At 35.0% G+C, this 14648-nt stretch overlaps 1 protein-coding gene across 1 annotated transcript in view; it reads right to left on the bottom strand.

The window, feature by feature from the left end:
* LOC105221036 (homeobox protein caupolican) overlaps window positions 1–14020 on the bottom strand; it is a 117542-nt gene extending 103522 nt beyond the window's left edge. The window contains exon 1 of the mRNA XM_054228766.1: window positions 10880–14020. Coding sequence (XP_054084741.1) covers window positions 10880–10945 — 66 coding nt within the window. The 5' untranslated portion in view covers window positions 10946–14020. The remainder of the gene's footprint in view (window positions 1–10879) is intronic.
* Between the last annotated feature and the right edge of the window lie 628 nt (window positions 14021–14648).

The following is a 14648-nucleotide window of genomic DNA, read 5'->3' as shown; positions in this document are numbered from 1 at the left end:
TACTCTGAGGTTTATGAGCTGGTCACAGCAGCGGCATTAGCAGCTGACTACATGTGTTTTCAGCGCAAATCTGCGCCTTAAGCGGCCGATCACGTAGCGACGAATTGCATGCCAACAACAACAACAATGGCAGCAGCAGCAGCAGCAGCAAGCTGTATTGGTACTCGTAACAACAACAGTAGCAGCGAAAACATTTATGGCGTAGCCTTCATGCGGTGAAATAAATTTAAAAATTTACAAATGTCCACACACTCCCATACATTAATTACACGCAAATGAGTATGTGTGCGGGTGTATGTGTTAAATGAGCGCACGCGTACAAATTGAATTCCTTTCACCAATATCACCAACAATTACAGCGCCACAATCAGCGTCAGTCTGACTGACAGTAAAGACTGTGGGTAGCCTTGCTGGAGTTGGCGGACGCCGCGGCTCGGCGCTTGGCCGGCATGGCTGTGGTCGGTGTCGCACGATCATCATGACTTGGTGTCGCCAAACGTCAGTCAAATGGTCACTTTGGCGCATGACATGGTCTTTAATGTTACAGCAAATTGACAGTAACAACAGCAACAGCTATAAACAATGCGCCTGCGTACATATAATACTTACATATGTACATCGAAAGGGTACATACATATGCTCTTTTATTTACTTTGTTAATATTTGCGTATGTTTATATGCGTATTGATGTTTTTGCGCCAAATAAGTGCATACGTTTACCTTGCAACATTGCACAAAACAGACGGCGTCACTGTAAAATCCATCAGAGCTCGAGAAAGGGTTGCCAGGTTTCCGGTAAATTGAGTCATGTGGAAAAAGTGTATTCTCTGATTTTCAAAGTTAGTCTCCAAAATCGAAATATTTGGCTCCGAAATTCGAAAAAACAAATATTTTTTTAAAAAATTACTATTAACTACAGAATATAGTTACTAAAATATATATATAATCTACATTTTCCTCTTAATAAGCCGTATAAATCTTTTCGATCAAGCTCAAATAAAATGTATAATTTTTCGTAGATCTAACTTAGAATCTTCAAAGCAACTAGCTTATAAACTTTATACACCATTAAATTAAGAGGAAAATATAGATCATTCAAATATCGAAGTGAAAAATTTCGCTTTTGGAGGGTAACTTCGAAAAGCGGAGAATACACTTCGTTTGCTTATGACTCAATCTACCGGTTAAATTAAGTTTGGTCCAATCCCCAGAAAAATGTAGATTTTTTTTCGATTACATATTGCTAAATAAGCATTCTATTTTTCACTAGTTGTCAACTCTGTTCATTCGCTTGATGGTAAATTACGGTACTATTGTTAAAACCATTTCAGCATTTGTTTATGGCTTTTATTCCGCTACTCCAATGTAATTGACAAAACGTTATTGAGTTACCAATTAACTACTCCAATGAGTCATCGATATGTTTACAGTTTGGCGCATTATGTAAATACAGAAATTCATATATATTAGAATTACTATACATAAAGCTATTATAGCAAAATATGTTAAGTGACATGAAAGATACGGTCCTTTTTATTTTATTTAATATAATTTGCACAAAAGGTTTTTATTTGTATGAATATGAACAAAAGAAATGATATTTTAATAAAAAAATAAAATATTAAATTGATTATTTATCTTTTCGTTTATATGAATAATCCTGTCGCTAAGGAGTTTGATATATTTTGCGAAATTTCTGTTAAGATATGTTGTTTAACCGGTGGTAACAATTTAATAATATTAGATCAGACCTTTCTACTCACTTTCTCAAAGGGCGCCAAAGGCGGGATATGTGAGCTTAATTTTAATTATCGGATTTACATTTGACTGATACACCCATAAAATCATCAAACATACAAAATTTGTATCTCGGCACAATCAAAGCACGTTCTCGTTTTCCATAGGGTTCAGCGGCAGGACAATGCAACCCAAACGCATGATGTTGCAGCTGACTCGACGACATTTTGACAATTAATAACACTATTCAATTCAAATGGCAACTTCCGGTGCCGTGCTGATGTTGTTGTTGTCTTTTGTTGTCCAGCCCATGATCATACCATAAAAGACGAAAATAGACGGCAAATCAATAAAAGAAAAAAGAATTGACGAAAGAACTTAAATTGATGGATTACAGTGACACACTTGACGTACACACACACACATATGTATATATATACTTGAAGCATACAAATCTACAAATGTCTAAGCAAACGCTGACCGTTGGCGATCGCTGCGCATTTGATTGCTGTCATTTGTATTATTTAGTGGCCTTAATGCGCATTGTACTTTGGCATGTTATTGTTTTTAATGGTTGCCCAAGAATGGCAGTAGCAATGCGCATGAATTTCGAGTAGTCAAACATTTGACGCTTGACAAGGATTTAGAGAATGATCGCGCGTTGATCGCATGATCGTATGTAAGATTGCCGCTTGGTCATTGGCCGCCGGGCAATTGTTGTCGCTGCGGTTAATAGACACAAAGCTTAAATAGTCGCTGGCTAACACATTTGCACGTACTTTTAGTGAACAAAAGATTTTTTAGTAGACACCAAAAACATAAGCACAAAACATAGGCGACGCAGAGGCAGAGGCAGACGTAGAGCGCGCATTCTACTTGCGTAGTCGCAGGTGTATAACTGCATGCATTTATGACTCGCTATCTGACAAAATCTACATGCAATATTTGTATGCACTTTTACGCGTTTATTTCCTTTTTTCAATTTATTTGCTTTTCCATATACACTCGTATGCATATTTGTTAGTTGCGCGCATGCGTATTTACGCGCGCGAACAAGTGGTGCGTCATTTGGTTGTACGTCCGTCTGCTAAAGAGGCAGCAACAAATAAGAGGAATACACGTTCGTGGCCAGTGCTATGCATATGCACTTCGGCGTTGGACTGCCGCATTGCATGCGTAATAATCTGCACCTGTGCACCTGCGCACCTCGCTTGGACGCATTACCGCATTTGTTGTCGTTGTCGTTGCCGAATCTAGATGTGGCACCGAGTAAGGCGTTTTTTAATTGCAGCGACATGCGTGGACTGCAAATCGTTGCACTTCTCTCGTTCACTGCACTCGCTCGCGCGCATATAGCCAACGCGCCAATCGACGCCACCACAGCGACGAGGCGGCCGACGATCGATCGATCGCATGATCGGTGGATCGAATGTTCGACTGAAATGGCATTGCGCGCCAACAGCGCTTTGGAAGACAACGCAACGCTGCGTCGCTGCAATTGAAATGCGATTTTCACTTTTTCTTCATTCATCGCCGCCACACGGTTGCATTGACGCCATTTAGCTGTAAGTTGCTGTTTATGTATATTTGTTTGTTGCTTGTGGTGTCTTTAAGCTTTCGTATACTTTTTGTACTCAATCCAAGCGCTGTTGTCATCAGTTGCATAGTCTGCAACAACATCTCGCTTTGTTGTTGTTGTTGTCATTTGACGTTCGTGGCCCTAAAATAGGCATCTCTTCACACCTTTAGTGGCCGAAAGTCAACAAGACAAATGCGTAATGTTTGTGCCGTGTTGTTGCCAATAGTTGCCTCTTTTTTTGAACTCAACTCGACTGTTTTTAAACACCATTTATGGCGCGAATCAATCGCCACATTTGTTGTTCAATTGTCACTATTTAACTCAGGAATCAGCAATTACCATTGCATTTAGCATCATACGTCACGTTCAATTGAGCACCAACATGTCCATCCACTCAAATATATATATGTATGTATATGTAGTATATGTACCTCTGATTTGTAAAAACCTGTACTGCAAAGCTTTTCCTATTCGTCGTTGAATGAATGAATCTCTTCGTAATTGCGTCCAGCGTCATAAGCAATGAACGAATGAGAAAACATCTAGCAAATTACAGATCATCAACGCGTCAGAAAAACGTCTAAAATTGGTATACAACATGTCTGCTTCCAAAGCCATTATTAATTCTGATATAATCAAGGTTTCGCCAATTTATTAATGGCTGAGAAATGTGATAAAAGGTGAACTCGGGAGAAATATACGCTTACATTGGTAGAGAAGAGGGAACACCGTATTAAATAATTGCACTAGAACTAATTATATCTAGGCATACCAATTATAATTAAAACGTAAAATAGAATCTGACAGAGGTTTAAAACAAGAACCACAATTTATTATTGACAAAGATAATCTACATGACGTTGAGCAACACCAAAAGCTCTGTCAGGATTGGGTAGGAATTCTCCGTGTCGTTCGATACCAAACGAGGTTTCAGTCAAGTTGACCCACTATCGTATGACTTCTTTAACTGAATGCTGGAAAATATAGTACGAGTCGCAGAGCTAAAGCAGAGAAGGTACAATCTTCTATAAGAGCTACTGGCGTACGCCGATGATATTGATATCATTGGAAACAACACCCGGGCCGTTAGTTCTGCTTTTTCCCGCCTGGATAAGGAAGCGAAGCGAATGGGTCTGGTTGTGAACGAGGACAAGACGAAATGTCTCCTGTCAACAAACAAACAGTCGGCGCATTCGCGTCTTGGCTCCCACGTCACTGTTGACAGTCAGAACTTTAGAGTTGTAGATAATTTCGTCTATCTGGGAACCAGCATTAACAGCAATAACAATGTCAGCCTGGAAATCCAATTCAGAATCACTCTTGCCAACGGGTGCTACTTTAGACTGAGTAGGCAATTGAAAAGTTAAGTCCTCTCTCGACGAACAAAAACCAAACTCAACAAATCGCTCATTATTCCCGTCCTGATGTATGGCGATGAAGCGTGGACGATGTCAACATCCGATGAGGCGACACTGGAAGTTTCCGAGAGACAGCTTTTGCGGAAGATTTATGGTTCCTTACACATTGGCGAATACCGCAGAAGATGGAATGATGAGCTGTACGATTTATACGACGACATTGACGTAGTTCAGCGTATAATAAGACATCGGATACGCTGGCTAGGTCGGTGGAAGCCGAGTAAGAGGGAGACCTCCACTCCGATGGTAGTGCCCTGCCAAAAGGAGAGATGCGTGGCGCGCTGTTGTGGACTCGGCTATAACCGCGCAAGCGGTTTCTACGCCAGTCAAGAAGAAGAAGTTAGATTCCCATATATCAGTTCATATTTCATCATTTTATTACATAATATATAATTTATTGGAATAATTAGTTGAATGAAATTATTTCTAGCTGTAAGCTTTCTTAAATATCCATAAGTGTTCATCCATATTTCAAGTTTCTTAACTTAATCCATTTAAGTATTATCGATATATTGAGTTCTTCACAGTGGCGGAACTCTCTAAACTTCAGTCATTGTTACTTTATTTTATTAAATAATTTTTGTAGAGTTGACAGATCTTGCGACATACTTTGTACATTTCCTTACCAACACTGGTTGCCCTCTGTCAAACTATCACCGCTCCTCATAACCTGTGTTTGATTCAACCTCACGACCAAAGTCGAAAATACCACTGTCACTGACTCCCGAGTATATTTTTGCAACCTTTCAAAAACTACTCTAGTTTCCTGATAAGGTTCGGATGGAAACAATAGAATTTACATTTTTTACTGAAATGCTTTCACATGTTCTAACTGAGATTGTCTAACACATTACATTTCCAATCATGTTCTTCTGTTTGGTAATGAAATTAAGAGACTTGGATGCAATTTTTGTTAAAACACTCAATAAATCTCTCAATATTGCGACATAGGACCTGAGAATTCACGCACCCAAATACCGTAACTTGTCTACGTTAGACCTCATTTTACATATGATGTTATAATTTAAAGGTATTGTACTGAGGAAGCAATGCTTTAGAAAGTTAATGTCATTAATTCTCAACTTCAGAGAAACGAACAATAATACTGTACTTGTCATTGACTGTGTATCCGTCTCGTCATTGCTCTGCTCTTTATATTTTAAAGGAACCGTAGTAAACACCTCTTTAAATTGCATTCCTATAAGATTATACCAGCCTACCAGTATGTAAATATGTACGAGTTGTTTGTTCGATTCGTCACTCTCCAAATTTTATATTCAAATTTAAAAAAATTTGTGAGGATTTAGTTCAACTATAGGATTATTTGCTCCTATTGAATTCAATTTAATGATTTGTCTTTTCACTTCAACGGCATCTTAACTTTATTGCAAATACCGTATTTCGATATTATATATAGACTTAAAATACTTGAATTCTAAATAAAAGATACCTAAAAATATAATATTAAGACTCATATATGAATGAACCATCCTTGAACGAAATTCCTCTATACTTTTTTGAAGACATAATACCAATTAGTTAACTCACCTGTACCTAAGAAATAATCATCTCCGATTACATATTCGAAAAAATTTATTCAATTTAAAAGCGCGCACAAAACTAATATTTAACGCGTGATTCTTATCAGTAAAATGAAGCAAACTAGCCGTTGCCTCGACAAAAAATTCAAGCCATTTAAAACCAAATGAATTGTGGCTAAACTCAAAATGAGATTGTCCGGTAGCAATACACATGCAAACGAACATATTTACCACTATACATATGAAATCAAATGACAACGAGTGAATGAAACTAGTATCCCAAACGGTAGCTTATAAAAGGAAAGTCAAGTTTGAAATGGTTGCGCCGGTTAATCGCACTAATGAAAGTTGAAAGACAGAGTGGCAAGCACGCAGCCACACCCACAGCTGAAAACCGCTACAATAAAGCTAAAACCAGATGTTACACTATTATTGGGTTAGTTTTATTTTTGTTTTTTGTTTTTGTAGCTTGCTTGGGTTGTTAATTGTATGTTCATACCTGATAGTCACACACCCATTTGCGTTTAGGCATCAATTACAAGCAAACATTCCCAGATAAGCTACCACAAAGCGAACAAAAGCACAAACAACACAAGCTTCTCAAAACATTGATGCTAAGCGGTACTTTGCTGTCGCACAAATTGCGGTAGCCTCGATTCCATTCAACACTCCCGAAAATGTGTTGCGCGCTCTCATATCTATTTCATATCAATTTATTGATGTGATGTAAGTTCGCATTTGTTGACATGTAAAAGGTGATTTCGTAAGTGTTCCGAGCACACTCTATCGTTTGCCATTGGGGACACTGTGAGAAATGGTGTGACGTTAAAATCAAAAATGTGGGGTTTTAGAAATTCCGAAAACTTCATTTTAATAAACAATGTGGCATTTCTTTGCACCTTTAAACTTCTATCAACTCTATTCAAAACTTTATTAGAAATTCGTATAAAAAATACCGATAGTAACTTTATATGGTATATACATACATTTTCTGAGTTTTCCACATGCAAGTAAATATGTTCCAATATTTTGAAGATATAGTATCACGAGCGTCGTCAAGATAAATGAGTGCTTGCTCCAAGAGTCGTGTCGATCGTTTCAACGAGAATCGGAACAACCTGGCATTTAAATCCTTCCAAGACCTGTCGATATCAAGACTAACAGGATCGTGTCGAGTAGAATATGAAAAACTTTTGGAAACACATAATCATGAATCAAAGACTAAATTCAAGCCAGAAATGAAGTAACAATCGACTGTTTCGGTATTTGAAGATGAGCTAAATATAAAAAAACATCCATAATACAAATTACTTCAGAACCGAAAATTTTTAACTATATACAAAAATTTTTCACAAAAAAAGAATAAGAAAGGAAAGACGAATAAAAATAAATCAATTATCCTTTACCTAGACGATGTATCCGTTACTTTAACACCCAAACTATGAAATTAATTAAGCATACGTCATGTAGTCCCCATTCCGATCCAATAACAAATAATGCGAAAACTAATTGCTTCGGAGGTGCTAATCAGACCGAAGACTGAAAAACGAATTTTATAAACTTTGAATTTTGAAAATTTTGAACGAGAAGAGAAGTTGATTTTTTATTATTTTAAAACGATTTTTTTCACTTGTATTAACTTTTTAATTGTATTAACTATATAGCACTGGAATGAATCCTTGACAAGATCTATTTTTTTAGTTCCAACTGGTTACTGGTCTATTGATTACACAACCCCAGCGACTCCGAAAACACCCGAGTAACGAGTTTCGAGCGATTCCGATGAATTTTTCAAAATAGGGTCCGCCATATTTGATCCTCCATTTTGAATTCTCTAAGGTTATGTCAATAACACTGACCTGTTGGGGGTTAAATGGACCAACGGATTCGGATTCAGCGACCCCAAAAACATAATACACACATAGTAGGACCTCAAGGTCATGTCACACATTTTTTTTTGTGGCAGTGTTATATATTATATATTGAAAAAATATCAAATTCGTGTTGAAATTAAAAACAAGTGTATCTACTATAACTAATATCTACCAAAATATTACTTAGAACATTTCATTAAGCCTTACATTGTCATTAAATGTTATCAAAATACATTTATACATCCGTTTCGTTATTAAAATAGTTAACAAATAAAAATAAAATTATAAAAATACTATATTTTGCTTAGTACATACACCGAATCGACACACTGTAGCATATTTCCAGTGTAGATCGCATCTACGAAGTCATTTAGCATATTTACATACAATTTATCATAACTTGTTGAAAATAAGAGCAGTTGCCAGACAAGTTTCAAATGCCTGTATAATTTTCATAAAAGAAAGCAAAAAGAATCAAAAGTCATGTTGTCAAAATAGATAAAAATATTTGATAAAAACCCTCAAGAATTCACAAAGCGACAATAAATGCTGTTTCTACTAGATATATACATACATACATACAAATCTACAAAAAATATTCTCGTTTCATGTCGTATTTTTTGCAAGACATGTTTTTGCTTCTGAATTCCATTTTTGACAAAAATCTTACAAGACAAAACAGTAAACAGCAAAACATCTTCATAAAAAGTAATAACATGACAGGGTGCGTAATTAATTATTGCTACATAATTGATAGTTCGATAGTTCAACAGCCACTGTGTGCGCTGGCATTTAGTAGTTAAACAGTTTTTGAAAGTTGTCACACCGAAATTAATGTTTTTGTGTTGAAAAACAAAGCGTTCAAATTTTGCTGCGCATAATTGGTAGGAGAACTATGTCTATATGATTATATGTATGTATGTATGTACTAAAGTTATATTGTCAACGCGAACAAAGCCGTTAAAATAGCACGTGTGGCCCAAACAGTAGGCTACTTTAAGAGACACTTACATATTTAGTACTCACAATGAAATTAGTTATGCTCATATTCAGGTTTGTAAATTGTTTTTGTTGGTAATAAACGGGTACTGCACACTTTAATTGTAATTCGTGGAATTACCATTGAAATGAATTAGTAATGAATGATAAATAAATATTTTTAATGAATGAAACATTTTGACAAACATTCATACATATAAACCGATTTATTTTTTTATACGTTTATCTGCTTACATGTAGTACAATGATGGATCACCAGCAACTGATTGGCTATGTATGTACTACGATTTTGATGTACTTAAATATTTTTCTGTTGTACTTTTCAAATTTTGTTTTTTGGTATATTGCCAAAGCTTCCGTACATAAAAGTGTGGATTGCTTAGTTATATACGATCAAAAGGTCAATAAAGAGAGGAATAGAAACAATACTTGAATTTTCGCGGCGCGTTTTCTTGATTGTCTGAATAATTTAATCCGGATATTGTTTGAATCGTGCACCAGTATACTTATTAGCTATATTTCTATTGAAATAGCTCCATCCTAATCTTGTACACTTTATATAGAACACCATCCTATAAATCTGTACCCACTTTAGCACAAATAATTCGATATGAACACTATATATAACATGAAGAGTAATACGAATTTGCATTCCTAGCAGAGGAGGAAGAAGGTTTCTTAGAATTGACTCTCCGAATTGATATCAACGTGTGAAACGAAATAATGTCTGTATGCTTTTGTAAACTGAGTTTAAGGGCCTTATTAAATTCTACAACACCTCTATAATATTTATCTTTCAAGACTATCTGAATAAGAGTTCAGGAGTTGCCAATATTTCTCGAAAACTACTAAATCGATCTTAATGATATATAAATATAAATATAATAACAAGGAATTGTAATTTAACCAATTATTACTCGTTAAAATCACTGTCAAAAATAAATTTTAATTTTTTTTTTTAATTCGTTCAATTTCTCTTTTAAAGTCTTATCTAAATAATATTTTTTTATTTCCACTTCAGATGTTTCTGCTAGGTGCTATGCTGTCAACACGGACCCACGTTTATCCTAAAGGCTCACTGGAAACGATGTGTGTTCTATTTCGCCCATTTCGAAAGCAACCTTACTATGGTGCTAAGAAACAACTGTACCAAGTTTCATCAAGATATCTTAATTTTTACTCAAGTTACAGCTTTTAAGACAGACGGACGGACAGACAATCATCCGGATTTGAACTCCACTCTTCTCCCTGTGAACAAAACTATAATACTCTCTTAGCTTTGTTGCGAGAGTATAAAAGGTAACTGTTTTCTTAGGAAATCCATGTAACCAATTAAATTCTGATTTTCATCTCACTTCAAAAATTGCATGGGTGCTCTTTCATCAATTATTTCTCAGTTAAGTACTAATTGAGCAATTAAAAAATTATTACAATATGGTAAATTGAGTACATTTAAGGTTAATCGTGTCAGTTTGAAAAAAAAAATTAAAAATTTATACAATTTTTTTGAAAATTCATTAATAAATATTATATATCTCTTATATGTAGTTCCACCTTTACAGTAAATTAATATTTTTTACTATATAACCAAAAGAGTTTGAAAAGAAATGCTTTTAAATATTTATGATTTAAAATCTCTTCCGCACACTTAAGCAAATGTTAAGTAAAGTCTATTATAATTTTCCGCTTCTAATCAATATATACACAAATAAGGAAGTGCATTTAACTTACCATAAAACTGCCTGCTGTTGTCGTTGGTTGTAATGTCACCTTTTGTTGCGGCACGTTGTATGACATGATTTTATATGAATTCAAATCGTTTCACAGCTGAATAATTGTTTATTATGAGTTGAAGTGCATTAAGTAGAAATTATAAACCAAATGCGCACAAATTGTAACAAATTCAATGCAAATCAAATGCAATTACACACGCGTTAGAGTTATTATGCTAACAGTATGTATAAATGTACACTTGTTTGTATGTATGTACATAAGTACAGACAACCGAAGCGAGTAATTGAATTAATGATTATCTACACAAATCACTCGTAATGCCTAAACGTTTAAGTTTTAATGTTAATCACAGCGACAAAACTGTATAATCATTTAATCAATCAAATAAACAATGCATCGAATTGCATTGCATAATTTGCAAAACAATGTTGCATTGCACATATTGGCATATTTATTGTATGTAACTACAAATTTGTATAAATTTCACTCGATCATATTTAGCGATCACCGATCCGCATTGAGGATATAACACTTTCTTCGCTTGAACTTCACGCAATCACTAATCGGCGATTTGTATGACAATTGAGCGCTGACAACAACGACTTGTGTTTTGTAAACATAGTGCACAGGTCGACATATGTACATATGTAGTAGTGTTTTGTTGTTGTTAATAATTCATAAACACAAGCATTTAACAACCAAAAAGATATGTATTAGCAAGTCTTTACAGTTCTTACATATTTGCATATACATATTGCAGGTATGAATTAAAAGCTCGCATTTAGCTGACGATCATTCGAATTGCGCAAACGTAGTGAGTTTCGTAAATTCATTCACAATTCAATAATGCAATGAAAAGGTATTTTTAATTGAGTTTTGACTTTTTATAAACACCTAGTTATTGCTTATTATTTATATTTTTATTTCATAATTATTTATTGTGATATTTTTTGACCAAAAGAAAGTATGACCTGTGTGCAAGAAATTGTGCTTTTAAGTAAGAATTTGCTGGAATGAACATATATATAATTTGTACTCCATTCATTCATTACTTTTACTTAGGAAAATTACACATTTTATAATTTTTGGTCGATAATTATAGTGATAGTTAAACCAAAAATGAGTCAAAAAAAATAGTTCCTGGATACCAGATAAGATTGTCAGGGAAATCAAGTCTTCATAAAAGTGCTCGACAGTTTTGCCTCTCTATATGTATAATATTAACTACGGGCTCGTGGGCCTATGTACCAAATAGTTCTGGACGTAATTTTTTGAAGTTCAGAATATAGTCATTAAAATATGAAAAGCTCGTCGTCTATCAAACAGAATGTTTCTAAGAATTAAGAAATATAAGGAAGAGGTATATCGGGCTGATCTGATTATAATATGTTGAACAAATATATTTTGCAGAGATACAAATGAATAAAAATAGGAACGGAAAACAGCAATATGAAGTATCAGATGCTTTCAACATAATGAAAATACAAATATTAAAAGGTACACAAATTTTTTTTTTGAAATATCTTAATCAGTTGCCGATATTTACAAACTTGAAGAATGAAAATTTATTCCGATAACTCAAAGGTTAACGGGTTTTATATCAATATAACAAAATCATTATGAAGTTAATTTGAGATATTTCGTTTTTCAACTTTATTTGTATCAAAAAGAGGGATTTATAGCTGGGTACAGCCTCTTAACCTTTGGGATCATTAACTTTTAATACACAACAAGGATAATTTTATCAAATTTACTCCACACTAAAATAATTTTTATTAAGTTTATTATTTTCACAAATTCTTCTCAACTTCTCATAATCAAACCACGAACCATAAAGGGTATAACCGTAAATATTCAATTCATATTGTTTTCCTTCCATTACTTATTACATTTTCTTGTTGTTATCGCGTGCTTTGCAATTCCGGAAATATTTCGAATATATACCGGATGAACTATTGGGATCACCGACAAAGCGTCGACGGCGTCGTAGACGACATCAGCAAAGTCTGCCTGACGGCAGACCCATGCAATGGGTGCACAGCAAACATGAAGGGGGGTAAGCAGTGCGTGTTTACCATAGCGGTTTACCAACATTCATATCGCTGATTTACGGGTATAATGCGCCAACATATATGCTTATGTACGCGTTTGCATTTATCACCATTTCAATCTGAATTGCAGTTTTATTTCATTTTTTTTAGGTTTTTTCTGTATCTGCATTGACTAGTAAACTTGCAACTCGCACTGAAGTATCGAATTTCAATTAAAATTGCAACTCAGCAATACACGGTCATCAGCGCAAAGCGGTTGCTGGTGGGACACACTGTAAACAGCTTATAGTTGCTGGTAAATTGTTGCTTGACAAGACTTAAATGGGCAACGAACATACAATTTAAAGTAAAGAAAGTTGTTCGTACATAGTTATGTACATACATATGTAAATATTAATGAATGAATGTAAAGTACAAAGAAGAGGTAAGTACCCGTGGAAGCACCACTAAATTGCATATTGAATATTGGAACGAAAGCGGCGAAGTTATGAGGCTGTGAATTTTAATTTTTAAATTATTTTTAAATTGATTATATTATATATAATTAAAATATTTATATTAATTAATAATATAATTTTTCCAAAAATCCTGTAAAAATATTTTTTTTTTTATTTTAAAAATATATTTTTATATTTTAAAACACAATTGCCGACGGTTTTTCCTGCTCACATATTCTTTAAGACGTCCAATCAAATAAAATGGCCAAAAACCAACACCAAAACTGTCTTGCACAGGTATTCATATAATTATCCTCTTACAACGTGCGTTTGCAGTTGCCTTTACGGTATTAAATTGCACGCGCCTACATGTGTGTGTTTGTGCTTTTATCGAATTTTAGCAGATAAGTATTACAACAACTTTAAACAACTCGTTCTGCAAACAACAACAAAATCTACTGCTGCACCTACGTCTCTTCGTGTCTCTCTCTCTCGCTCACCCACCGTGTGGCGTTCTCGAACGGTCAAAGGAAACACACCCGATCCGCGAATCGCGCACAAAACCGATGTGAATAAGCAATAAAATATTTGTAACTACACCGTTTGATACACACCGGCGTGGTGTGGCGTCCCGTCTGCCGTCCGTCCGTCCTGGCCAAAGCTCATAAACTGAAGTAGAAGACCAGCGCTCGTCGCCGGAAAGCTGCAAAAGCAAAAAGCAAATGCAAAATGCAAAACACAAAATGCAAAGAACGAAATGCAGCAAATAGAGAAATGCAATTTCGCAAAGAAAATTGTTGTAGAAACTATGCAGCAAAACAACATCATCAACAGCACGCATATACATAGATGTTAGCAAATGCAAATACAAACTGTTAAATGCACACAACTAACGTTTGGAGTGAGCAAAAGAGAATTGTTTAAAATGCATGGAGGAGGCTACAGTGGCCTCCAATGAAGGGGACCAGAGACCAAAGCAGCTGATGGAATGAAGTATTCGTATTGTAGCGCTACTAAGAAAGCGCACGGCTATGTTAACAACAAACAGCCAAGCTAGGGTGCCGTTTGTAATTTAAGGTGGTAATTATGTTCATAATGATGATGGAGTAGTTTGCGAAAAAATCTGGAAGGTTGTGTAGAACAATTTTAAAGCATTTTGATTTTTTCTTATGGAAAAATTAATGCTCTCCAGATTCTGATTACCTTCATTGGAAGACATCTTTCAATCTATGAATGTGGATCTTAGAGATCAAGAGCCATCGCCATACTTCATTAGTG

This window comes from Zeugodacus cucurbitae, chromosome 4 (genome assembly GCF_028554725.1).
Source record: "Zeugodacus cucurbitae isolate PBARC_wt_2022May chromosome 4, idZeuCucr1.2, whole genome shotgun sequence".
NCBI classification, from domain to species: domain Eukaryota; kingdom Metazoa; phylum Arthropoda; class Insecta; order Diptera; family Tephritidae; genus Zeugodacus; species Zeugodacus cucurbitae.
This window is presented reverse-complemented; position numbering and strand designations above follow the sequence as displayed.